We start from the raw sequence: 26,256 nt of genomic DNA on the forward strand, positions 1-26,256 counted from the left end.
TCATACAAAATCCGAAGAAAAGTGATTTATGTTTATGCAAAAAATATATGAAGCATTGAAATTAGGATTGATTGGGAAGAAAATGTGGAAATACTGTAAAATTACTAATTTTCACTGGGTTTAAATTTCACTGATTTACCATTTCAGGCATATTCAGTGGGTTTTAAATTCATGGTTTCGTCATTTAGATAATGTGTTCTATGCTAAATTTTACATATTCACTGTGTTTTAATTTAGCGCATTTTTCCAGTCAGCGAAATAAGCTAAATTAAAACACAGTGAATAATTTCCCCCTTTACAGTATGTCACTTTGAACCATATCAGTTAAAAACATGTCTGAGAAATGACTGCAGAAATTTAAAACCAAGAATTGAAACATAAACCAACACAACGTACATTAGTAACTCAGCATATCAAATTTTAAAGCGTTGAAATTGTGATTTTCAAGAACTAAAATTGCTAGACCAAACACACATCACTCACCCAACAACAAAAAACTACCGGTAATTACCAAGTCTGAATCCTAAGCCTATTTCAGTGCATTTTTGTTAATGGCCAGCAGTCAAAAATATACATCAATCAAAATATACATATACAATTAAAACAGCCACCCAACATGTACATACCAAGTTTGAAACAAATTGTCTTAGGTCTATTTTAGTGCATTCTTGGAAACAATAATGGCTGACAGTTGGCCATATTTGATTGGATCAAAAAATCAGTGCCTGTGCACACGTAGCTATGTCTTAAATTTGAAGAGGATCAGCCCAGGTACAAGGTACATATGGATTCACAAGGATTAAGTCATAAGTGTCCATTTTCAAAATTTGTCTTAATTTGGACTGATAACAATTGTGACAAATGAGTAAACTTTAAATTACTGTATTGTACTTTCAGAAATATAAGAATATAAATTCATGTGAATATCATACAATAACAAATTTTATGGTAAAATCTTACAATCATTAAAAACAAAATAACACAATCTGTATGTACTCTACACTCTTGACACTATAATCATAAGTTATTAAGCATACATTGATATTATTTATTAAAAACGCACCTTATTAGTCAGCAAGAACCTACATTTATTATGCATGGCTAGAGTGTGTATTATTATCTTTTTGACAAACATCAGAAAGATGAAGAGGCAACAAGAAATTAAAAAGCATGCCAAACTTGACCTAGGATTTATGCAAATATTTAAAGCACACAATCCAAAATTACTTTGTTATGATCCCAAGTAAGTGAACATTCGGGTTGTACAAATAAAAATAGATTTCCCATTTGCTGTTTGTATATGCACAGCATGAACAAGTTAACATATTACGCCATATGCATGAAGTGGATTCCACAGAATTACATTAATTAAAAAATGTGGGATAAAAATGGCATCAATCTGACTGTCCTTTTTACCCTATTAAGAATCTGGATGTCAAAGTACTTCAGGAACAGTTTGAGGCTCATGCATGATGAATATAAACAACTCGTAATTACAAAATCTGATGCATGTTGCAAACATTCAAGGGAATTATTTGAATTTTATGATAGAAAGTCCCAGCCCTCATAGTAGTAAGTGTTGAACACAAATGTAATTGAAAAGTAGCTATCTCATTATGTTTTGTCTTTGTGAAACATTTTATTCATACAGTGTTAAGAGTCAACTTTAATGATAGAGGACAGTGGTTGTTGTAGCCACATGCATTCAAATGTGTGTAAATAAATGTGTTTGGAATGCACATAAAATATCTGATTGCAACAGAGTTCAGATACTACTTGCAATTGAACATTAATAAGATGTCGACCCTAGCGAAGGGTGAAAGTGCCACAGACTCAAATCCATGGGCATTGACCAGGCATGCCCAAGGGTTGTTCAAATGTGTTGTTTTTTAGTACCTGTCAGCCAGAGAGATTGAATTGCTTTATTACTTGCGTTTTTGTATCAATAGAGAGTATACATACCATTACTACTCGATGATCACACTTCATCATGTTACCATGTTTATTATGGTTAAATTGGTGATTTGACATGCAAATATTAATTAGTATGCAAATTAGCTAATTAATTGAAATTTAGAATTTTCATGAAATAAGTTTTTGCTCACACACGCACAGAATGAAAGATATGCACAAACCAATAGCACAGCACCACAACACCCCCCCCACCTTTTTTATGTACACATCAGTTGGACCTTTCAGTGCCATCATTTCACCTGTTTTTTCCTATTTGCAAAATAATCTTGATGAAAAATATGTGGTTTTTATTTTGTGAATGGTACCTTGTCATTCAAATAATTGCAAATTTGTAAAAAATCACTCCTACAAAAAGAAGAAGAAAACAAAAATGTATAAAAAAATAATGTTATTTTTGCTAAAATTAAACTAAAACAACTTAATTATAAATACCAAATCTGCAATTTCTTGTTACGCATCCACAATCTCAATATTTGATGGTGTATATATTGGTCACTGGATGGTACATCAATAGATTTGCAAAGTGTGAATGTAACTTTAAAATGTTTAAAAATTCTCAGTATCTTGAATATTAATATTGTGGTTCACACAATGCATCATGGGAAATGGTAGACATTTTGCATCAAACAAAAGCATGTTTCATTGGAACATTTGGTACTGTAGAATAGGTGATGTGTTAATCCTGGAAGTTCAAAAGTAATGTGATATTTGCTGTCCTATATTCTTGATACAGAGAAGAACAGAACTGTAAATTGCTTTTTTTTTTTAATACATATTCCGTTTTAAAACAATAAAATCTGATCTATTGCTGAAAAAATAATACAAAATAAGAAATATAACATGCTATATAACAAAATTAAAATTTACATGTGAAAATAATCGTACAAGAATTATATACATAAGAAAAAGTTTGATTTCTTTGGCTTTCACTTTTAACCTACAGTTTTGTACTTAAAAACAGAGAACCAGAGAATCTATTTTCTGATCAATTTATTTTTATAATAATTAGCTCTTATTTCAAGATGATATGTCTTTGTTTTATTTGAAAACTGAAGTAAGGAACTGTTATATGCAAATGAGCTAATTAGTATGGACGGTTTGCATCAAAACAGTTATATACCGCTGTGTGATTGTCAGCATTGATTTGTACAGAGCAGCAAAAAACAACTTGAAAAGCTGGCATTTATTTACAGAGCTTCAGAGAGAACAGGACAATGTCCATTAGCCTAGGAAGGCATATGGAGGTACTCTTATACTATTTTGTATATTCAGAAGTTTCTCTGCAATGATACTCCATAAGTTACTGATTGTTTTGACTATACTACATTGTGTATTCAGATATCCCTAAGTTACTGATTATTCATAATATAATTTACATTGAGAAGTCAGTCACACAATCCTAATATCAAGCAGTAAGTCAGATATAAAAATGAGGCTCCAGGTAGAATAAACTTAAGATGTGTGAGTGCTTGCTCGTTTATGCTTTCTTTTCTTTAAAACTTTTTTCTTCTTTCTTGATCTTGCTTCCATGGCAGCCGCAAGTAGTTTAGCCTCCATCTCTTCCTGCTCAATCATCCTATTATTAGCTTTTTCTGAAAAGGAATTAAAACAAAAAATGAGCTAACCCCCATCTGATTACATGTTGAATGGCAGGCAGTCGTGATTTGAATGGTGACATCTCAGTTTGAATAGTGTACTGACCTGATTTGAATGGCGGAAAATTCTGATTTGAATGGCACACAGTATGGATTTAAATGGTGGACTGACATTATTTGAATAGTGAACAGTCCTGAATTTAATAACTGTCCCAATTCAAATGGCGAATGGTCTGATTTGAATAGTGCACAGTCCAGATTTGAATAGTGCACAGTCCAGATTTGAACAACAAAGTCTCAATTTGAATTGTGTGAAATGCACTGATTTGAACAGCACAAATTCCCGATTTAAATGTTGAACAGCCCTGATTTGAATAGTACACAATCATGTGATCTGGAATCATGCAGCATTTGGATATAAACATGTTCAAAATATTTCTCTATGAAGGTTTCCCAATAGTCCCAGTGCATCTATATTAGTATGCAATATAATAGTTGTATGTTTGGTATTAATATACTGTAAAATGAATAATTTTTACTGGGTTTAAATTTCACTGATTTATCATTCAGGCATATTCAGTGGGTTTTAAATTCACGGTTTTATCATTTAGATAATGTGTTCCATGCTAAATTTTACATATTCACTGGGTTTTAATTTAGCGCATTTTCCAGTCAGCGAAATAAGCAAAATTGAAACCCAGTGAATAATTAATTCCTTTACAGTACTAGTACATTTGTACTTACGCAGGGCTTTTTCTGCTAGTTTGTATCTCTGGAAAACTTCACCAAGCCATTCTTCAGGATGACTTAACAAACTGAGAAAGGAAAAAAAAAAGTAATTAAACTAATCTCACGGATTATTTATTTAATATATGAGTGGATGACATAATCCACACTGGCTGAATTGCCATGTGAGGACACAAAAAGAAGGAAATTCATCGAAACAGTAAACAAATTGACACGCGTTATAAAATCTGTCTTGCGTTTTTTTGAAGTATGTAAAAATGGCTGCCAGTTGGATAAAATTTCATACAAACTTGAAAACAATTGAAGAAAACATATGCAAACCTTTATGTCTTGCCTTTTGAATGAAAACATTGAAAAAATCACGTCCATCAGTAACCTATCATGAATGATGTCAACACCAAGTTTGAATGAAATCATATTGAAATGACTTCCAGTCATTGAAATTTTAACAAATTTTAACTTTGGACACATTTGGTCAAGGCATGCCAGAGATAAATCAAATCAGACTGACAAACAGACAGATGGACGTACACGCACACATGAACAGATGACTTGAACCAAAATTTAATAAGAACTATTAAATACAGTGTACAATGACACAAGGAGAATCCACAATATTGTACACTTACGTTGAAGTACTGTTAGCTGGTAGATGAGCAAGACACTCTGTGTAACCCTTTTCACGTGGTGGCATCAGTCCCCTAGTGTAAGAAAAGAGTGAAAATAAACTACTGTAAAATACTTTTAGCTGGAATTAATTTTCACTGAAAAGACTTTTTGGATGATATTCATGGATTTTGATGAGTTGAATGTAAAATATAGGAAAAAAGGTATATTCGCTGGATTTTATTTTCACTGAATCATTTAAAGAATAGCAAAAATTAATTTCAAGAGAAAATAAAGTATATTATAGTATTCAAACATCAGCTTAAAGTATGGGTATGGCTGACAAGCTTTTGAGACAAAAATAAAATGAAACTTGGTTTCTATGAGAGACTATCTATCTGAAAGTCAGGGAAAAAATCATAGGCACTAAAGCTATGCATCTAACTATCTAACTTGTACTGGTATGCATTTTTGAAAAATTTTCATTTCAAAATGGCTGCCAGTGTAGCACTTAATGCTATGAGGAAATTACAATGTCATTGTTTCCATGGAAACAATTTGAGTACCTATTTTTATTTGTTTTATTTGTTTTTTATTTGATGGGACCCTTTGCACAACAAAATTTCAAGCATTGTACAATATTTTAAAATTTTCTACATTTTACCAGTTTAAGTCCTATATATTCATTTTCAGAAATAGCCTTTGATATTAAGAAGTTATCACAAGGATACCGCAAAGTATGGACAAAGGCAATACAGTTGATGCAACCCCATAATGCCTGAATGAATACTTGTGATAACCTAATCATTATACATTTTTTTTAGTAATAACTTATGAGAAATTATAGCTCAAAATGGCAACAAAAACATTTTGTACTGTATTCGGTGACTAGGTTGCTTATTCAGTCATACACTATAGCACTTCTGCCTTGGTCTATTGTAAATAGATGTTGACCTAGGGGGTTATGATGATGTCTTTCTTGTATTGACCTAGGGGGTTATGATGATGTCTTTCTTGTATTGACCTAGGGGGCTATGACGATGTCTTTCTTGTATTGACCTAGGGAGTCATAATGATTTTTTTCTTGTATTGACCTAGGGGGATATGATGATTTTTTGTGTTGAAATGCAACGTCAATAAACCTGAAAAAATCAATGTTGGTGACATAGTGTATATTATAAGAGAAAATTTGAATGGGTGCTGATATGTTTTGGAACGAGTGCTGATACAATGTTTCACAGAATGGCAAATTCTACTGTTAGGGTACAATTGCAAGCATGATGCACACAAATGTTTTACTAAATGAGAAATAAACTTACTTCTTTAATGTATGCACCGAGACATTAACGCCTTTGTCATGTAAAGAATCATGAAGGTTTTGAAACTTTTCCTCATCGACATCATCCATTATCTGAATAAACAATATATGAAAACAAATCGCAAGTTAATTAGAAGAAAAAAGATCATCATGATTAGATTTGAGAGTACAGAAATTTGATCAAACAAATGAATTAGTTATGACAATAAACATGTTGCAGCTACCATTTCTACATATTTCTGGAAATGAACCCTAATTTTGGAGCCAACAAAATAAATTTCAGCCAATTTTCAGTTTTTACTCAAAAAAATTGGTTATTTTCATCCCAATCTTCTGAAAGAAAGTGCAGACTACTGTATAAACTGTACAGTTTTGTGATTTTGTGAGGGAAATGGTGGTGTACGTGCCATATTATTTTTATTTTTTGGGTTTTGTTTTGTTTAGGCCAGTAAAATATTGAATGTTTGAAAATCAGTTAGTATCTGCAATTTAAGTGAATGTTCAACAAATGTGTTGAATTAGTGATATCAGACAATAACAATGTCGCCTATAGCAATTTTGTAAAATATCTTTAACTTATTATATATTGAACTTCACAAGTGATGAAAACAAATCAGAGAAGGTCTTACCATTGCTTCATTAGTTTCATATACCCATTGTTTTGGTTTTTTCGGCTTTTCCACTTCTTTTTTCTTCCCTAGATAGGGTTTCATTACAATAGCATCTGGTGCAACAACTAAATAAATACAAGAAAACAATTATCAAATCCCCCTAGGTCAATACAAAAACGAAATCATCATAGCCCATAGGTCAATACAAAAAAATTATCATAGCCCTCTAGGTAAAAAAAAATCATCATAGCCCCCTAGGTCAATACAAGAAAGACATCATCATAGCCCTCTAGCTCAATACTAGAAAGACATCATCATAGCCGCCAAGGTCAATACACAAAAGAAATCATCATAGCCCCCTAGGTCAATACACAAAAAAAATCATCATATCCCCCTAGGTCAATACAAGAAAAAAATCATTATGACTCCCTAGGTCAGTACAAGAAAGACATCGTCATAGCCCCCTAGGTCAATACAAGAAAGACATCATCATAACCCCCTAGGTCAATGCAAGAAAGAAATCATCAAAGCCTCCCAGGTCAATACAAGAAAGACATCATCATAGCTACCTAGGTCAATACAAAAAATAAGTCATCATAGCCCTCCAGGTCAATACAAAAAAAAACATTATAGCCCCCTAGGTCAATACAAGAAAGACATCACCATAGCTCCCTAGGTCAATACAGGAAAGACATCATTATAGTCCCCTAGGTCAATACAAGAAAGACATCATCATAGCCCCTAGGTCAATACAAGAAGGACATCATCATAGCCCCCTCGATCAATACAAGATTGAAATCATCATAGCCCCCTAGGTCAATACAAGAAAGACATCATCATAGCCCCCTAGGTCGATACAAGGAAAAAATCATCATAGCCTCCTTGGTCAATTCAAGAAAAAAATCATCATAGCCCCCTAGGTCAATACAAGATTGAAATCATCATAGCCCCCTAGGTTGATACAAGAAAGACATCATCATAGCCCCCTAGCTCAATACTAGAAAGACATCATCATAGCCCCCTAGCTCAATACACGAAAGAAATCATCATAACCCCCTAGGTCAATACAAAAAAGAAATCATCATAGCCTCCTAGGTCAATTCAAGAAAAAAATCATCATAGCCCCCTCGATCAATACAAGATTGAAAGCATCATAGCCCCCTAGGTCAATACAAGAAAGACATCATCATAGCCCCCTAGGTCGATACAAGGAAAAAATCATCATAGCCTCCTTGGTCAATTCAAGAAAAAAATCATCATAGCCCCCTAGGTCAATACAAGATTGAAATCATCATAGCCCCCTAGGTTGATACAAGAAAGACATCATCATAGCCCCCTAGGTCAATACAAGAAAGACATCATCATAGCCCCCTAGCTCAATACTAGAAAGACATCATCATAGCCCCCTAGCTCAATACACGAAAGAAATCATCATAACCCCCTAGGTCAATACACACACAAAATCATCATATCCCCCTAGGTCAATACAAGAAAAAAATCATTATGACTCCTTAGGTCAATACAAGAAAGACATCGTCATAGCCCCCTAGGTCAATACAAGAAAGACATCATCATAACCCCCTAGGTCAATACAAGAAAGAAATCATCAAAGCTCCCCAGGTCAATACAAGAACGACATCATCATAGCTACCTAGGTCAATACAAGGAAAAAATCATCATAGCCTCCTTGGTCAATTCAAGAAAAAAATCATCATAGCCCCCTAGGTCAATACAAGATTGAAATCATCATAGCCCCCTAGGTTGATACAAGAAAGACATCATCATAGCCCCCTAGCTCAATACTAGAAAGACATCATCATAGCCCCCTAGCTCAATACAAGAAAGACATCATCATAGCCCCCTAGGTCAATACAAGAAAGAAATCATCATAGCCTCCTAGGTCAATTCAAAAAAAAAATCATCATAGCCCCCTAGATCAATACAAGATTGAAATCATCATAGCCCCCTAGGTCAATACAAGAAAGACATCATCATAGCCCCCTAGGTCGATACAAGGAAAAAATCATCATAGCCTCCTTGGTCAATACAAGAAAGACATCGTCATAGTCCCCTAGGCCAATACAAGAAAGACATCATCATAGCCCCTAGGTCAATACAAGAAAGACATCATCATAGCCCCCTAGGTCGATACAAGAAAGAAATCGTCATAGCCCCCTAGGTCGATACAAGAAAGAAATCGTCATAGCCCCCTCCGTCAATTCAAGAAATAAATCATCATAGCCCCCTAGGTCAATACAAGATTGAAATCATCATAGCCCCCTAGGTCAATACAAGAAAGACATCATGATAGCCCTCTAGGCCGATACAAGGAAGAAATCGTCATAGCCTCCTAGGTCAATACAAGAAAAAAATCATCATATCCTCTAGGTCAATAAAAGAAAAAAATCATTATGACTCCTTAGGTCAATACAAGAAAGACATCATCATAGCCCCCTAGGTCAATACAAGAAAAACATCATCATAACCCCCTAGGTCAATACAAGAAAGAAATCATCAAAGCTCCCCAGGTCAATACAAGAAAGACATCATCATAGCTACCTAGGTCAATACAAGAAAGACATCATCATAGGCCCCTAGGTCGATACAAGAAAGACATCATCATAGCCCCCTAGGTCAATACAAGAAAGACATCATCATAGCCCCCTAGGTCAATACAAGAAAGACATCATCATAGCCCCCTAGGTCAATACAAGAAAGACATCATCATAGCCCTCTAGGATAATACAAGAAAGACATCATCATAGGCCCCTAGGTCAATACAAGAAAGACATCATCATAGCCCCCTAGGTCAATACAAGAAAGAAATCATCATAGCCTCCTAGGTCAATACAAGAAAGAAATCATCATAGCCTCCTAGGTCAATACAAGAAAAAAATCATTATAGCCCTCTAGGATAATACAAGAAAGACATCATCATAGTCCCCTAGGTCAATACAAGAAAGACATCATCATAGCCCCCTCGGTCAATACAAGAAAAAAATCATCATAGCCCCTAGGTCAATACAAGAAAGACATCATCATAGCCCCCTAGGTCAATACAAGAAAGACATCATCATAGGCCCCTAGGTCGATACAAGAAAGAAATCGTCATAGCCTCCTAGGTCAATTCAAGAAAAAAATCATCATAGCCCCCTAGGTCAATACAAGATTGAAATCATCATAGCCCCCTAGGTCAATACAAGAAAGACATCATCATAGCCCCCTAGGTTGATACAAGAAAGAAATCGTCATAGCCTCCTAGGTCAATTCAAGAAAAAAATCATCATAGCCCATAAGGTCAATACAAGATTGAAATCATCATAGCCCCCTAGGTCAATACAAGAAAGAAATCATTATAGCCCCCTAGGTCAATACAAGAAAGACATCAGCATAGCCCCCTAGGTCAATACAATCATCATCATAATAGCGCTATGTTATTGATGAATGCATCATAAAAAAATTGCAAGAAAAACAACACACATGGCAAATATCAATAGTGATCTTACCAACTTGATCAACCGCTTTTCCTTTAAACAACGTTCCTTCACGAAGTGATTTGACCGCTTCTCTATTTCTTTTATGTTCACTATAACTATAAAGGAGACAAATGACATTTGAACATTTTAATATTGACATTGGAATGAGGAGAACAATGCAAACCATCACGATGAAAGTTTTTAAGAAGTAAGTAAAGTCATTATCAAGTAATAACTGTGAACTGATAACTGATTTAAGGGCAAAAAAATATAGATATGTTTCAGTTTAAAATGCGCTACTCAGATGTTTTTTTTTTGTCATACAGTATCTGAAGACAAAAATTAAGGACTCCGTACATTACTGTATTTTAAGAAAACAGGTCAAATATTTTTTTAGGATTTGCTATTTGGGAATAATATTTAACATAGAACACAATGTTAGAGCAAAATATCATTTTGTATCACTTTTTTAAAACCACGATGTCTGAAATATGAATTATGCCAAAAAGTACTTCATTAGTCACAATATATATAATAGCACCAGTGAAAATTTTGAAATACAGCACAAGTTGCCCACCATAGGAAGAAAAGGTAAAGCACTCGTAAGCATGTAGTAACAGTTTTCAGTAAGTCAAATTCACAATTAATGATTTTCATGAATTGTTTTCAATCAATCAAATAAAATTATATATTTTATAAAAGCGGTATGTGACATTTTTAATTCACTGTCAATCTGTTTGTTTTTGAGAAAAACTGCATAAAATGGCAATTTAGCAGTGGTTCCAATAGACCACAATAAAAACACATTTTGAAACAATAGTACATGCCCTAAAACATGTTCTATCCCTTAATTTTTTTCCATTTTCTTCATCCTCATGGCATGAAATGTAACATATGTAAAAATAAAGAATATGACATTGTTTTTTACAATTGTACTTGTGTATTACCTTAATTTTGATGGTGTTGAAACCTCTTTTGATGATTGTCCTGAAACTGGCCGATCGGCTCGTTTACACTTCTCACCAGATTGCTGAAATAAATTGAATAAATAACCTGAAGTCACACATGTATAGAAATAGAAATATATAATACCATATTTCTCTTCCAGTGATGCAGAGGTATGGTTTAAGTAAATCATGAGAGAAAACCAAATAGATTTCATACTATAATGAAATTTATACGTTAAAGTATTAGAAACTGAGTGGTTTGTCTAGATACTTAAACAGTATACAGTACAATTACAGTTGTTAAAAGTACAAATCATAAAAATTAAATTGTGGAAGTAAAGCGATGTCGTAGCACAATGTGTAAGCATCAAAAGAGGTGATTAGCAATTTTTAAAAAATAAAATAGGTCTTGAAAGATGAGTTTTTACATGATTCACGATGATACAAATTCAAATGTATTTTATCAAATCACACAATAAACAGTTTTTTTTTTCTTGAGTAGCGTAAACTGATCGTGTACTCCGCTTTGACCATGTTATATCAAGGTGGAATTGATTTTGAAAGAATTTTAGCTTTCAATCTAAAGACTGTTTCTATCACAGAAAGTATTTACTTACAAACAAAGAGATGCTAATTTCACAAAATTGACTAGCCGACGTATTGTGCGACTAGGTCTATTGTTTACAAATTATAATTCACGACTGGCAGGATGCGTGTTGGTCGGTACATAATTATAATAACAATCGAACAATAGTCCTGGTCGGAAGCATTTCCGACCAGCATGGCAAGATCCTTGAATAATGAAGATGATTTCTGCAGCCACACTGGTATTAGCAATATTGGAAAAGTTAACACATAGCCTGATGTCGTTTTTTCTTTATCATTTCTGCTATCTGTGGAGATGTTCTGCAGGACATGTGTTAACCCTGCCGAGTACAACCTCTTAGTTTTTACTAAAATTACACTCACAAATAAAAGTTTTGCTTATTCTAGTGTCATATTAAAATACAGCAATGTACATACCATAGCAGTGGTAGCAGATCTAGGCCTGCTTTTGATATGTCTTCTTGGACTGAATGGTTTAGAACTTTTTCTACTTCCATCTTTACCAGATTGTGGTCTTCTCTGCGGGGCTGAAAATGGCCTGACAGACAGTTTTAGGGCTCCCTGAAAGAATAAACCAGTTTTAAAAACACTGTGTAAGAGTATTGCATTGCAGGTGACATTATGCTCTATAACAAATCTAGACAATTGGTTAGCGTGAAACAATACATACCACTGTAATTACAAACATCTCCTGTCACGTTTCTTGTACAAAGCTAAATTAAAATCATGATTTTTTTAAGAAATTTGTACAGTGTTGACAACTTGACATGTGAAGATATTCATATTCAGGTCACTGCGCAGGTAAAATTACAAATTTGGTGAGGTTTTTGACAGCATGTTAGACAAAAAAATTAAAAGTAAAATTACATTTTCATAAAAAGCAATATAAATTGTTTTGTAACAATTTAAAAATTAAAATGGCATTAATTTTGGAAAAAGAGTCCATAATATCTGATGTTTGTACCAAATACAAACTACATGTAAATTGATACAGGGTTGCTGAGAAGATGTGTTTTGATGACACGGCTGTAATTCGGCCATCTTGAATCAGAATTCAAAACAAATGAAGGTGCATACCGGTATATATTCTAAGATGCATGATGTATGTACACAATTTGAATGTAATTAGTACAGGCATGTCTGAGATAAAGGTGTCAGAACAGGGACAAACAAATTGACCAGAAATGAAGCCATGAAATCAATTATTAATAAAATAACTAAAAATATTTAAGAACGGTGAGAGCACATGTTCAATAACTGTGTTCTTCTATATTATATGCAGTTTATCTATTATGACTACATATAAGTGTAGTGTAATATTTGACTAACCATTTGGGATGGTTTTTCTTCTGTCCATTCATCTAAGTGATTTTCCACGGTTGATTTTTGATCTGCGATACGTGGGTGTGCTAAATCTGCCAACTGTTCCATTCTGGAGGTTTGTCTGAATGGTGGTTTTGAAACCAGCTACAATTAAATAGACGCAAGATAAAAATCTTAAAAAAAAAACATTTGATGTTTCAAAACAAAAGCATCAACAATTGCAGCCATAGAGGGCAGTTACATATTTTGCTTTTCCATCTTTGGGCACTGAAGACCACAAGGTCTTGAATAATTAAGGTGAATAATTAAGCATGAATGTTATAATCGATATTAGTATCAGCAGAAAAAACCTGTCTATACCTTAGTTTTGGCACTTTGTGGCCTTCTGACACAACTGCGGCCATATTGTATCTCAGTTTCACCTTCTTCCATACTTTTCTCATGAACTTTGGGCGTCTCTGGCACAGACACAAGCGCTTCAACTGTCTTAGTCTCCTTTGGTAAGTCATCACCAAATTCAATTGTCTTTACAGTTTTAAATTTTTGAGCAGCTGTATCAGTTGATTTGAGTCCTTGTTTTTTCGTCATGGCAACTTCGTAATAATTTGTTTTTAACGAACTGTCTGACGATCTCTGCCACCCAAAAATTGAGCTTTTTTGCTCTGATTGTGCTTCCTCAACACGATCGATTGCATCTGCAGCCTCTTCGGTATCAGACAAGGAAATCTTTGACATCATTGTCTCTACGTCTTTCCTTCTTTTCGCTTTCCGAATTTTCGCAGTTAGATCATCGGGCACATTCTCCATCGCTTTGTCGTCATCGGGAATAGCCTCCTTTTTTTCGTCAGCATCCCCATAATCCACTGATACCGTAGAAGTGGCTAACCTAGCTTTGGCCGAGACAGGTCTCTTTCTATACGCTGGATGGGTGGTTCTCACTCCAGCGTGTTGCCTTTCGGCCATCACGTCAGTTTCATTACTTGTGACTGCCGATCTAGGTCGTCGCCTCGAAACCATTCGTTTTCTGCGTGGACTATGTGGGCTTCTTGGGGTGATATCAACAGTTATATTCCTATCCTCAGCGATTCTGACCGTTGCCTTTGTCACTGGTCGGGTTCCTGTAGCTTCATCAACAGAACGACTGGACAACATTATGCTGGTGTACTTTGAGTCGTTGTTCTGTGGCTCATCGTCATAAATATAGTTATCAACACTTTCAACTTCGATATCATGACCAGTGCCACCTTTTAAAAGTCTACAAATAAACAATTTAGTATGTAACCTCTCACAGAATAAATTTACCCAAATCTGCTTGTAATCATACAATAGCATTGTACATGAATGACATCACTATACAGTATGTACTGGTAATAAATATTTAATATTCATGAATATTCGGTTTATTCAGATTAAAACAGAAGTATTCATAACAATCCATTTTACTGTATGGGAGCGAAAGCTGGAGGGTCACCAAGGTTGACATGAAAAAGCTATCAAGTTTTCACCATAACTGCCTCAGGCGCATCTGCAAAGTGTTCTGGCCATGCCGAATATCTACCTTGGACCTACTCAAAAGAACTGGAGCCACCTGCATCATTGCACAAATAAGGCTTAGAAGACTCAGATGGCTTGGGCATGTTCTCAGAATGCCCGATTCATACAACACCAAGATAGCTCCCCGCTGGACACCACAAGGAAAACAACCAAGGGGCAGGCCGAAGAACACCTGGCGGGGGGACCCATTGAGCAAGTTCTCAGGGAAATGGGGTTAACATGGGGAGAAACAGAAACCAAGACTAAAAACCGTGTTGAGTGGAGGGATCTTCTTGGAGGGAAGATTCATAACATTTGAAGCGTTGAAATTAGTAAACTTCCTTGCGATTCACAAAATCTACTCAAAAGCCGTAATGAAGAGTTGAAAATCTGTGAATGCTGCCTTACATTTTGTCTGTTTTATATTCTTCGAAAAATATTCTATGATTTCATCGTTTTAATTTTTACAAACTTGAATGAATTTTTAAATAATATCTGAATTAGAAATAACCATATTAATAATACCTATCTGTGTCCAGTTCATCTTCGTCACTAGCCTCACCAGTGGGAATTGAAAACAACATGGGTTCAGGAGTTGGACGGCGTAATAACAGAGTTCTTGGTGACTGAGTAGATAAGAATATGAATTAATTAATATTAAAAAACAGGTTCACGTCAATTCTACACAAGTTAGTGAAATCTGAAAACATCTGATATTATGAAATCAACTAACTTTGCACTATGTTTGAGGATTATGGTAACACATGTTGTTGTTTTTTGCCACTCATTTCAATGGAGGCTTTTAGCAGGTGATGATACTTAAAACTACTGTACACCAGTCAATTTTCGCTGCTACGAAAATAATTTGAATTCATGAATTTTTTGCCTAGATGTCACTGATGTCATCAATTCATGATAGGAACTAATCCCATTTTATTTTTATTTCACCAACAGGGAAACAATGACTTCTATTGTTATATACATGTTCACATGAATTTAAATTTAGAGGATTTTATTTATTCTCGAAAATAGCGAAATTGAAAACCAGCAAATAATAAATGTGTTTACAGTATCCCCCCCCCAAAAAAAAATGTTGGTGTAACATTTTGCCTATTTTGGGGGATTTTTAAATAATTTTATCAAACTTTTGGAAAAAAAATATGAAAAAATAGATTTTATATGTTTTGTTTTGTTTGACAAACAAAACTGACTAGCTCAAATAATGAAACATACTTGTTTGACATTTATTTCTTTGTAACTCATGTTCTCCTTATCATCATCATCATCTTTGTCTTCATCATCACTCTCCTCTTTTTCATCATTTCCAATATTCAAATCCAATCTCAGTTCCTCTCTATCGGTGTCCTTTCCCTTGCTGGCATCATCTGTCTCCTCATTACTAGTGCCACCATTTATCATTCTCTCAATATCTGGCGATCCACACGGTGGAGGAGGCGGCAGACTCACTGTCTCTTCATCTGCATACGCTGCTGATAATTTTGCTGAAAAATTTAAATGCAAGCAAACTTGAGAATATGCAAGAGAATCATTCATAAATAAAAAATTAACATTTTGCTCCTTACACTATTGCTAGCATACAACACCAAGATAATCCAATTATTAATTTGAACATTAAATAACAAAATTATGAAAAAACAAACAAATATTTTTTGTTGTTGTATATACTGCACAGTTCATTTTGGTAGAGTGCTCTGAAAAAAATGGGCTAATGATAAGTTACAAACAAACTCACCTAAGTTGTGCGCATTTGCATTCGGTTGACTGTTAACAAATTCCTCCAGTGTGTTCTCAATGTGCTCTTTGCTCATTTGATTCAAATCTTCATGGGTGTTTGCCACGGTAACAGCTTCAACATCGTGATGTTGTACAGACATACAAAATGTACTCCCACTTGGAGGTCGTGATCTGGGATTGTAACGTTCTCCAAGAACTGAAATCAACAAACACAAATTGAGTGCTGTCAGTTTTTACTACTGTAAAAATGCATTAATTATTCACTTGGTTTTAAATTCGCTATTTTTGTTGATAAGTAAAATCAATTACTAAATTAAATTAAATCTACCTAAACATGTAAAATAACAATAAAACTCATTGTTTCTTTGATGAATTCGTAAAAATCAAACACAGTGAATATGCTCAAAACATCAGAATATAAAAAAATTAAATGTCAGTGAAAATAAATGGTTAAATGGTTTTACAGTATTTGACTACAACTATAATTACAGTACATCTGGTGTAGCAAAAACAATATGATTGAATAGTCACCCATTATCAGTATGGATATGTTCAAGAGCATTATAAACAAATGCACTAGATATCTTCCATATTTGGGAAATGAGAGTCATATTCATCATTCAAGCTCACCCCTGAAGGTGAATAATTTCTACTAGCATTTTGAGTTGTTTCAAATGATCACTATTTAAGGAAAGGTGCTTATATTGATACTTTCGTAAGGCCTTGTAAAAGAAAAAAAATTCTGGTCAAATTGTTTTTTTTCCCCAAAATTAGGCAATGAGGCGTTCTCTTTTTGCTAAAATATTTGATGTTGCAGGTTTCATCAATTTGTCAACAGACTATCAACCTCTGCTATATATTGAATCATATGATTCCTGTACTGTGCTTCTGCACACTAAAACTAAAAAAAACTTACTTGCTATAGGAGGACCATACTCATTGAATGGAATGGCCTTGTCTATTGATGTAGGTTTCCGTGAGCTGGGACTTTGCGGTATTTTTTTAGCACTCCATGGACGCCTGGACACTGTTGCACTTGTAGGTCTATTTCCGCTCTGTAGACGTTCACTTTGTTGACGTATTAGATCAGGAATTGATGTATTGCTACCCCTAATGAAGAACAGTAAAAAAAAAACTTTTCACAAATAGAATAGAATCGTTATTGCTATCATATCCCATATTTGAGGTTTTGATGAAAAAGTAATAAAGTAATACAATCTGAAAAATACATGTAAAAAAATAACTAACACAAACAACAACAACAACAAAATAAATAAATAAAAATCAAGCAAGACACTTAAATTTCTGAAAATAGAAAAAATGGTTAATTTGTATTTTCTGAAGCAGCTGGTTTAAGAATTTCACCTTTAATTGAATTTTCTTGTATATTAAAACATGATGTGTTTCGCCTCAATAAGATTTGTGTTACCGGAAATACTTATATCTTTAAAACCATTTTAAAATTTATTTAAATTAATCAGTTTTTTTGAGAAGCAAAGCTTTCATGTCTTAAGATTGATACTTACAAATTTAGTGAATAATTAATCAAAAATAGTGGAAAATAATTCATTTATTATTTTATAATCCACACATTTTGCAGTGCCACCAAATTACCAACTCACCATGCATGTGTCTGTATGCTAAGTTTTGACAGTGGTGGTTCAGTGTCCATCTCGGTGTAACTCTTCTTCCTACGACAAACCTTAGCACTTCGGGCTCTAGGTCGTAAAGTTCTTGCGTCAGTGACATGACTGCCAATGTTATATACCGAGGTCTTGACTTGGTCCAATTTTGTCAGCGATACACTGGAGGCGCTCAACCAGTCCTGTTGAAACATTAATCCGCCTCGAAAATTAAAACATGTGTCACCAAATTGTCATAATTTAACATTAGCTAAGGATAACAATAAACTAGCAGCCTGTCGGCTGAGATAGCTTCGCTGTTAGCAATGCACATTACAATTAAAGAACTGAAGATATCATTAGAAAATGAACAATATGTATAGTATCAAGGCAATCGGACTTGCAGTTTTTAACAAGAAGTCGAAAATAGCACTTTCTACCAAAAATGACAAAAATATTCACCAAAATTAGAGAATTGAAGATATCATCACGAAATGAACAAATCTGAGAAAGGTCTACATGTAGTATCTATATATGTAAAATATCACTTTTCACCAAAAATGACAAAAATATTAAAGATATCATTACGAGATGAACAAATCTGACAGAGGTGCACATGTAGTACCTATATATGTAATATCAAAGCAATTGAACTTGTGGTTTTTAACAAGAAGTAGAAAATATCACTTGTTAGCAAAAATGACTAAAATATTCACCAAAATTAGAGAATTGAAGATATCATCATGAAAATGAACAAATTGAAGAGTAGTCTATCTAAGGTACATATACACCAAGTATCAAAGCATTTGGACTTGTAGTTTCCAAGAAAAAGTTGAATCAAAGAAAGCTTAGAAAGAACTCCCATGTGCTGAGAGTATTGGAGACACATTTAATATAATTCAAATTACTTGTACTTGATTGAGATAGTGATGGAAAAGCTGAAAACTAATAATGCAAATCAGAAAATTAATATGAACAGATTTGAGTGTAAAACCAATGATGTCTTCGCAATGTAACAAACCATCTGTGTACCAAGTTTTATTGAAATGTGATTGGAACCCAAAAAAAATTATGAATTATTATGCTAATTAGGGAATTAATATAAACAGATTGTAACCCCAAACTAATCAGGTTTGTACATTGCCCTAGAGCATCTTTGTACCAAGTTTCATTGAAATGGGATGATTAGTACCGGGGTACTTGAGAAATCAGTGTGAAAGCTGAAAATTAATTAATTATGCAAATTAGGTAATTAATATGCCCAATTATTTACCCTAAAACTAACCAGGTCTTTGGATAGTCCTAAAAGGTCTATGTACCAAGTTTCATTGAAATGGGATGATTAGTACTTGAGATATCTGTGAAAAAGCTGAAAATTTACTAATTATGCAAATTAGGTGATTAATATGCACAAATATTTATCCCCCAAAAAATTAATCTCTGCAAAGTCCTTGAGTATCTATGTACCAAGTTTCATTGAAATGTAATGCTTACTACTTGAAACATCAAAAGCTGAAAATTAATTAATTATGCAAATTAGGTAATTAATATGCACGGATATTACCCTAAAAATTATCAGATCTGTGCAGTGTTCTATGACATCTATGTACCAAGTTTCATTGAAATGTGATAATTAGAACTTGACCAGTGGAAAAACCGAAAATTCACTACCAGTAATCATTATGCAAATTAGGTATATAGTAATTAGGTAATTTTTACCAAAAACTAATCAAAACCTAGCATTAGTTCAGAGCATCTATGTACCAAGTTTCATCAAAATCCAATGAGTGGTTGTTTAGATATCAGTGGAACAGTCATTGAACAGCTAAAAATTAGCTAATTATCATGCAAATTAAGTAAATAATATGCACAGATTTTTACCCAAAACTAATCAAATCTGCGGACAAGTTCAGAGCATCTATATACCAAGTTTCATCAAAATCCAATGAGTGGTTCTTTAGATATCATGGAACAGTAATAGAACAGCTAAAAATTAGCTTATTATCATGCAAATTAGGTAATTAATATGCATGGAATTTTACCAAAACCTAATCTGCGCATTGGCCCAGAGCATCTCTGCACTAAGTTTCATCAAAAACTAATGTATGGTTCTTGAGATATCAGTGGAACAGACGGACACACATACACACATACATACACACACACACACACCCACCCACACACACATACATACATACACACTAACTGCAAAGACTCCCAATTTGTGCTACGCACATGGGAGTCAAAAATTAAAAAGTTGACGCAAAAGACGACAATGGACAATCACTCATATGTCACTCAAAGTCAACAGCGGAGCTAAAAATGTTAAGGAAATACGGGAAATGATGAGGTTTTGTGAAATGTGACCAATGTGTGTTCATTAGTATCCCAAGCTATAGCTATACATGTATAAATGCTACTACATTAAATAAACATAGTTTAGATTAACCAGATGTAAGCTAAATGTGCTCTTGTGTGGTGCTGATATACATCTTTATAAAAAAAAGTCATCAATAATTGTACAAATTGACTTTACTTTCCATATTCTTTTTATGCTAGGTTTGAAAATATGTTATTGCGAGAATATTACAAAGGCAGTATGGTGATCATATTGATTGATGCACAATGGAGGTGGGTGAGATCAAGTACTGCCTGAGAGCTTACTTTGCAGTATTTTGGTGATAACCTCGTTATACATCTTTTAATATTTTTATTTATTTATTTTTTTCCTGCTTGTGTATATAATTTAGTATGTAACACATTCCAGTCCCAACTAAAAATGTTTTACAAGAATTGTGACTGTGCAACCATTTGTATTCAGTGATGAAATATGCACAATAGTCTTACTATGTCTGATGTAAACACAGGTTAGAAATGAACATAAATAACCTGGAATGCATTCAATGTTGGTGACTCCAAAAAAGGGAAATGTTGAACATTGGAACAGGTAAAAATCTGTTTTGGTGAATGCAAATATGGTCATTTATATTTTGCTAATCTAATTTTCTATCTCTATGGAACACTGTGTTATATAGGAAACAAGTAGTAAACCAAACAAATTTGACAGAAATGTACAACAAACAAATCAGAGACATGTGTCAATTCGGGCAAAACAATTGTGAGTTATGATCCAAAAAGTCAAAAACTCAGTTGCTAAGCAACTAATTCCAGAGACTAGTATATCAACTAGTCTGATCTAATTATGCGTGTAAATGGTAGTTTTGTTGCTGAGTGACAATTCATACACAAATATGTTGTTGCCCGGAATACGCATCAAGTTGGTGTTGTTAACATTTGCTATGTTCACACAACAGCATTTTATCGGAGCCCTACGACTCGAGCCAGCAAAAATGGCCATGTATATGCATTTGGCTTGAGCCAAGTTCGGCTCCACTAAACCCTCAGGGTTGAACTCTGTTAGGATTGAGCCCCGACATGCACCCTATCTTGTATACGCATCAGGGCTCAACTATTCAAGTGGAGCCCAAGTAACTGCTCATTTTAATTATGGCGGAGACAACATCGTTAGTAATTTCACATGATTTCCAGCTTGATGAAGAAGTATGCACTCTAATATCTAATTGACAGAGTAAAGAAATACTGTGATAGATTCATAGCTCAATGGGAAACAGGAAAATGGCGTATGAAATCATGTGACAAAAACTTAAAAGAATGACTGAACAAATCAAATAGAAATTGAAGAAACTTATAACAGACATCGAAGATAAAAATCGTAGAAGCGGTCACAGTACGGTGACGTGTTCCTAGTAGGTGTAGATTGACAACTGTTACACATATCACAACAGTTGGACAATTACAAAATGGTAATGTTGCATGACAATAACTTTTTTTAAACGAATAGGCTGCCGCGTTTCCTGTTTATTTGAGAAACTAGAACCTAAATCGTAACACCAGTGCATTGTCTTTTCTACCTCTATGCTCAGACTCCTGACTGTTTTCTTTTTTTTCTCCAAGCTAATTATTGAGGGCACTGTTCCGTTTGACTCTGATCGAACTAAATTGAGCTCTGGCAGATCTCAGCTCTCAGCTCTCATTCAGCCACCGACAATGTGAACTCATTGGGGATAATCTGCTGTTAATGGATGGGAGGAGCAGTAGTTCGGCTTTGAGATTGCTGCCCTGTGAACATAGCAAATATTGTGAAAATCGTTTGAAAACACAAATATGACCACTATTTCATTTCATATTTCACAAAGTTTTACACCTGACGTCTGTTTAGAGACAAGAATTTGTTATTTGCGCTTTCTTTAATGTCCAATAAATAATTTATTCCTCTAAACAGTTTACTACACTTCTAATTGACAGATCTTGGAGGACATATTAATATTAATAATTTCCATTATCAACAACTTATTTCTAAGTCTAAAAAATTCTTTATTTTAGCCAAATGTTACCTCATATCATTGCACTTAGATGTTAGTTACACCCAAATCGAACTTTGGTTGACATTTCATAGTGATTGATAAGATTTCTGAATTTGATCATAATCAGATATTATTTGAGTATTGCAACCACAAAAAATGTGTTACAACAGAGTCAATGACAACAACGACAACAATGAGGACAGACATTTTTTCCTCGTATGACTTGACCTTCATCTGTGATGATACGAACAAGGTAAAAATAACACGTGTTGGCAATATGTCATCAATGAGTACATTATTCTGTTCAAAATACAATACTAAATTATATTTGAAAAATTGATTTTAAGAAAACTTATAACAAAGACTGCAGTATGCTTTACCTATACATTATACAATCACCAGGAAGTACATACACACACATGTGAACAAACAGACACTGGATACTAGGTACTGTAGAATACTTTATTTTCACTTGGAATTTATTTTCGCTGAAGTGAAGATTCCGTGAAAATAAAATCCAGCGAATATACTTTTTTTCCTATATTTCACATTAAACTCATCAAAAATCAGTGAAAATAAATTCCATATAAAACGCCCAAAAAGCCCTTTCAGCGAAAATTAATTCCAGTGAAAATAAAGTATTCCACAGTATGTGAACAAACAGACATTCACAAACTGATAAATATATTTATGAGTACATGCACTTGACTATACAATCTAAAAGCATACACAGTGAACTATTGCAAATGTCACTGAAAGAATCAAGTAGGAAGCCAAAACAATAATCATCTGCAAGTGAAACTTAGAGAAGGTACTGCCTGACCAAATTGAATATTAAAGATGCAATATAATGGAAAAACATCTTTGTTTTTTATTATTGTTGTTCGATACTCCATGCTGATCAAATCGGATTACAATTTATCAAAAACTGAAAATGTTTATAGAACACACAACAGTATTTCTATGTGCAGTGATTGTTACTGTACATACCAAAACATTCAGTGCACATGCATATTAGAGAATTGCATTGTGACATTAAACAAATACTTGTAGGTATGCTACAAAATGTTTTCAGTTCACGATCATAGTCCAATGTTAATATCAATATACAGTATCAAACAATATTAAAAATTCCATGTCCATGTTCTCGTTCACATCTTCAAATGTAATTTTCTATATAAATATATACCAGTACTGTGACTACTCTACCTGTATAAGTAACTTATGAGCTTAAAAAATAAAGATGCTTTATTGGATTAATTTTCAGTTTTTTTTTTTCTTACTGGATTTAATTGGAAACAATAGACAGATTAGGTGTTAAAATAATAAGAACACTGGTATCCCATAATTCCATGGTGCATTCTCAGAGATTGAGAAGATCCAGTTTTAAGCAAATAGCAAAATTGTGTCTGTGGTCATAATAAGTGATATTTTGAAGATTCAGAACAGAAAAAAGGCAATTCTTGTTCATGTATATTTCCATTGCAGATGTGCAATTCTTCAGTCAGGGCTAAAAAAGATACAAATTTCTTAACAATTTTACCACCAGTTCCCTTTTTTTATCACAAATTCACAAAATAGTCTTGTTTATAGTCTGCACTTTTCTTCCCAAGATTGGGACAAAAAAACAAATTTTTTTGAGTAAAAACTGAAAATTGCCTCAAATTTTGTCTGTTGGCTCCAAAATTAAGGTTTATTTCAAGAAAAATTGAAAAATATAAGGAATATGTGCAGACAAAATTAGCGTGAGCAAGTCAGGTGGTGAAAAGTTTGAGGCTTGGCTGGCTGAAACCAAAATTAACTTGAATCAATATACAATTGCTCAAATAGTTTAAGACACATATAGCTTTGAAGACAGAATAGTTTATGTAGAAAACAAAGAATTGAGATAGTTTGAAGAATGCCCTAGGCTATATGTCAATTCAGACCTGTGGCAAGAATTGAAAAACAAAATATGGTGTCACTGGTCAGTCAGTATTTTAAATCAACCTTTGAAATTTTTCCATATTTTCTTTTAAAAAACCTAGTTTGAGCCCGTAGCTAATTGTAAATTAAAAATTGTCCATTTAGTTCACAATCAGTAAAATGCATAACAGTGTGAAAAATGTCGCACTAAACTTTTTCTCCCATAAATAATTTGAAATGCATGCATGCTCCAGTGCTACAAAGCTATGATAATATTTATGGTAGAGTAACTATGTAATCAGTGAAGGCGCTAGTGACTTGGAAAAACATTTGTACAAAATCAAAGTTATTATTAGGCTGCCATGAAAGACTTGATTCTATACATACAAAGTGTACTCATTCAGAATGGGGGCACTACACACCGATTGACTGATGTCATTGGTGCATACTCATCGTATCTGTTTCAACATATGCTAAAAATTCAGGTCACACTTGTCAATATAGTTGTGTTGATTTCTTGTTCTATACACAATTATGCCGATAGAAATCTATACATTTGTGAAAAAAAATCAAAATTATCACAAAATGTAAAAAAAAAAACTTACTTAAAAGTACCCTGCATTTTGATGGTGATAATCAATAACTGAATGTTCTAACAAAAATGTGCACTGTTGTATCATTCTGTAATTTTATTTCAAAATGACCAAAGGTGAAATTATATTTGCAGAGAAACAACATTTTGTGCCGTGTCATATTTTAACCAATTTTTACATAAAACATCAGAGGTGGCGGCACAAAATTTTGCATGGGGGGGGGGGGGTTGCGAGATCTGCTCAAATTTTAAAAATTTTAAAAATTTTAAAAAATGTATGTTTAAATTGTCAGTTGCTGATGTCAGACAGTTAGTAAATTTACAACACAGTGCATGACTAAAAGAAGAAATTGTCCCAAATATAAAAAAGCATTTCTTCACTGAAAGCATGCACATGAATTCTGTGGGTTTGCTCGAGTATGTGTGGAACGTATTTGATTAGATCACAATACTATATTTGAATATGAATGAAAACTAAGGATGGGCATTTACATTTTTCTGTTATTCACCGTTCATACATTCATATTCATACATTACATACATATGATTGTGTATGTTACAGTTGCACATCACAACAGAAACAAAATTATTAAACAAGTATAAATATAAACATCAGCTAAGAGACCAGTGACAGCTGAGAATCTACGGCGCAAAACAATATTATTAAGCCTAGTTTTCATTAGGATCGAAACTGTCGACACAAGGGTCGTAACTAAGCGATTTTATCAATTCGTTTTAATAACAGGTTCACTGCATGTATCATATGTCTTTAAAAATTAGACATGCTGTAATTGCATCTCAATGTGAAACAAAAACCATAAAAAATACATGTCAGTAACATTATTTCACAGTTACCGACGATTTATTGAAACGCAAGAAACGTTAAGGAAATTAATAATTCTTACCCTGCTAGCGATATTGCGAATTTGTTCATACTTTTCCAGTTCCCGACGATTCATGACTGTGTCGCTACTGCGCCGTTCAACAATTTCCTATTACTAAACGACACCACTGGGAACCAATAATAACGCTATTCAGATATCTAATTAATTCCATTTGTGAAATCAGTCTTTGCAGAAAGGCTTTGATGTAAACAGTTCGCCATTTCCATCGGAGGTCGGTATTCAGAGTACTCCCTAAGTTAGTTACTTTGAAGTTTTACAATTATATAAATATCACTCTAGTATGTCTAATTTCAATTATCAATCTTGCAAATCATCTTTCAGGGCCAACCTTATTCGAAATAATAAATTTAGTGAGT

General features: G+C 33.7%; 1 protein-coding gene across 1 annotated transcript; it reads right to left on the bottom strand.

Moving 5' to 3' along the window:
• Positions 1-393: 393 nt before the first annotated feature.
• LOC102804254 (uncharacterized) lies at positions 394-26,136 on the bottom strand. Its single transcript, XM_006818708.3, has 16 exons — positions 25,901-26,136; positions 18,114-18,316; positions 17,408-17,601; positions 16,490-16,687; positions 15,970-16,238; positions 15,262-15,362; positions 13,564-14,458; positions 13,210-13,347; positions 12,298-12,441; positions 11,275-11,357; positions 10,358-10,443; positions 6,870-6,976; positions 6,242-6,333; positions 4,946-5,017; positions 4,314-4,384; positions 394-3,566 (listed from the first exon to the last, which is right to left on the bottom strand). The coding sequence occupies exons 1-16, from the start codon at positions 25,952-25,954 to the stop codon at positions 3,427-3,429; spliced, it is 2,847 nt and encodes a 948-aa protein (XP_006818771.3). The 5' UTR covers positions 25,955-26,136; the 3' UTR covers positions 394-3,426.
• Between the last annotated feature and the right edge of the window lie 120 nt (positions 26,137-26,256).

Source organism: Saccoglossus kowalevskii, chromosome 17, assembly GCF_978046115.1.
Source record: "Saccoglossus kowalevskii chromosome 17, keSacKowa6.1, whole genome shotgun sequence".
NCBI lineage: Eukaryota > Metazoa > Hemichordata > Enteropneusta > Harrimaniidae > Saccoglossus > Saccoglossus kowalevskii.

Excerpts from the sequence above, each read along its gene's own strand:
- LOC102804254 (XM_006818708.3), bottom strand. The coding sequence starts at position 25,954 with ATGAATCGTCGGGAACTGGAAAAGTATGAACAAATTCGCAATATCGCT. Across the intron at positions 11,358-12,297 it reads GATCTGCTACCACTGCTATG|CAATCTGGTGAGAAGTGTAA; the intron begins GTATGTACATTG and ends AATTTATTTCAG. Across the intron at positions 10,444-11,274 it reads TCAACACCATCAAAATTAAG|TTATAGTGAACATAAAAGAA; the intron begins GTAATACACAAG and ends TCTCCTTTATAG.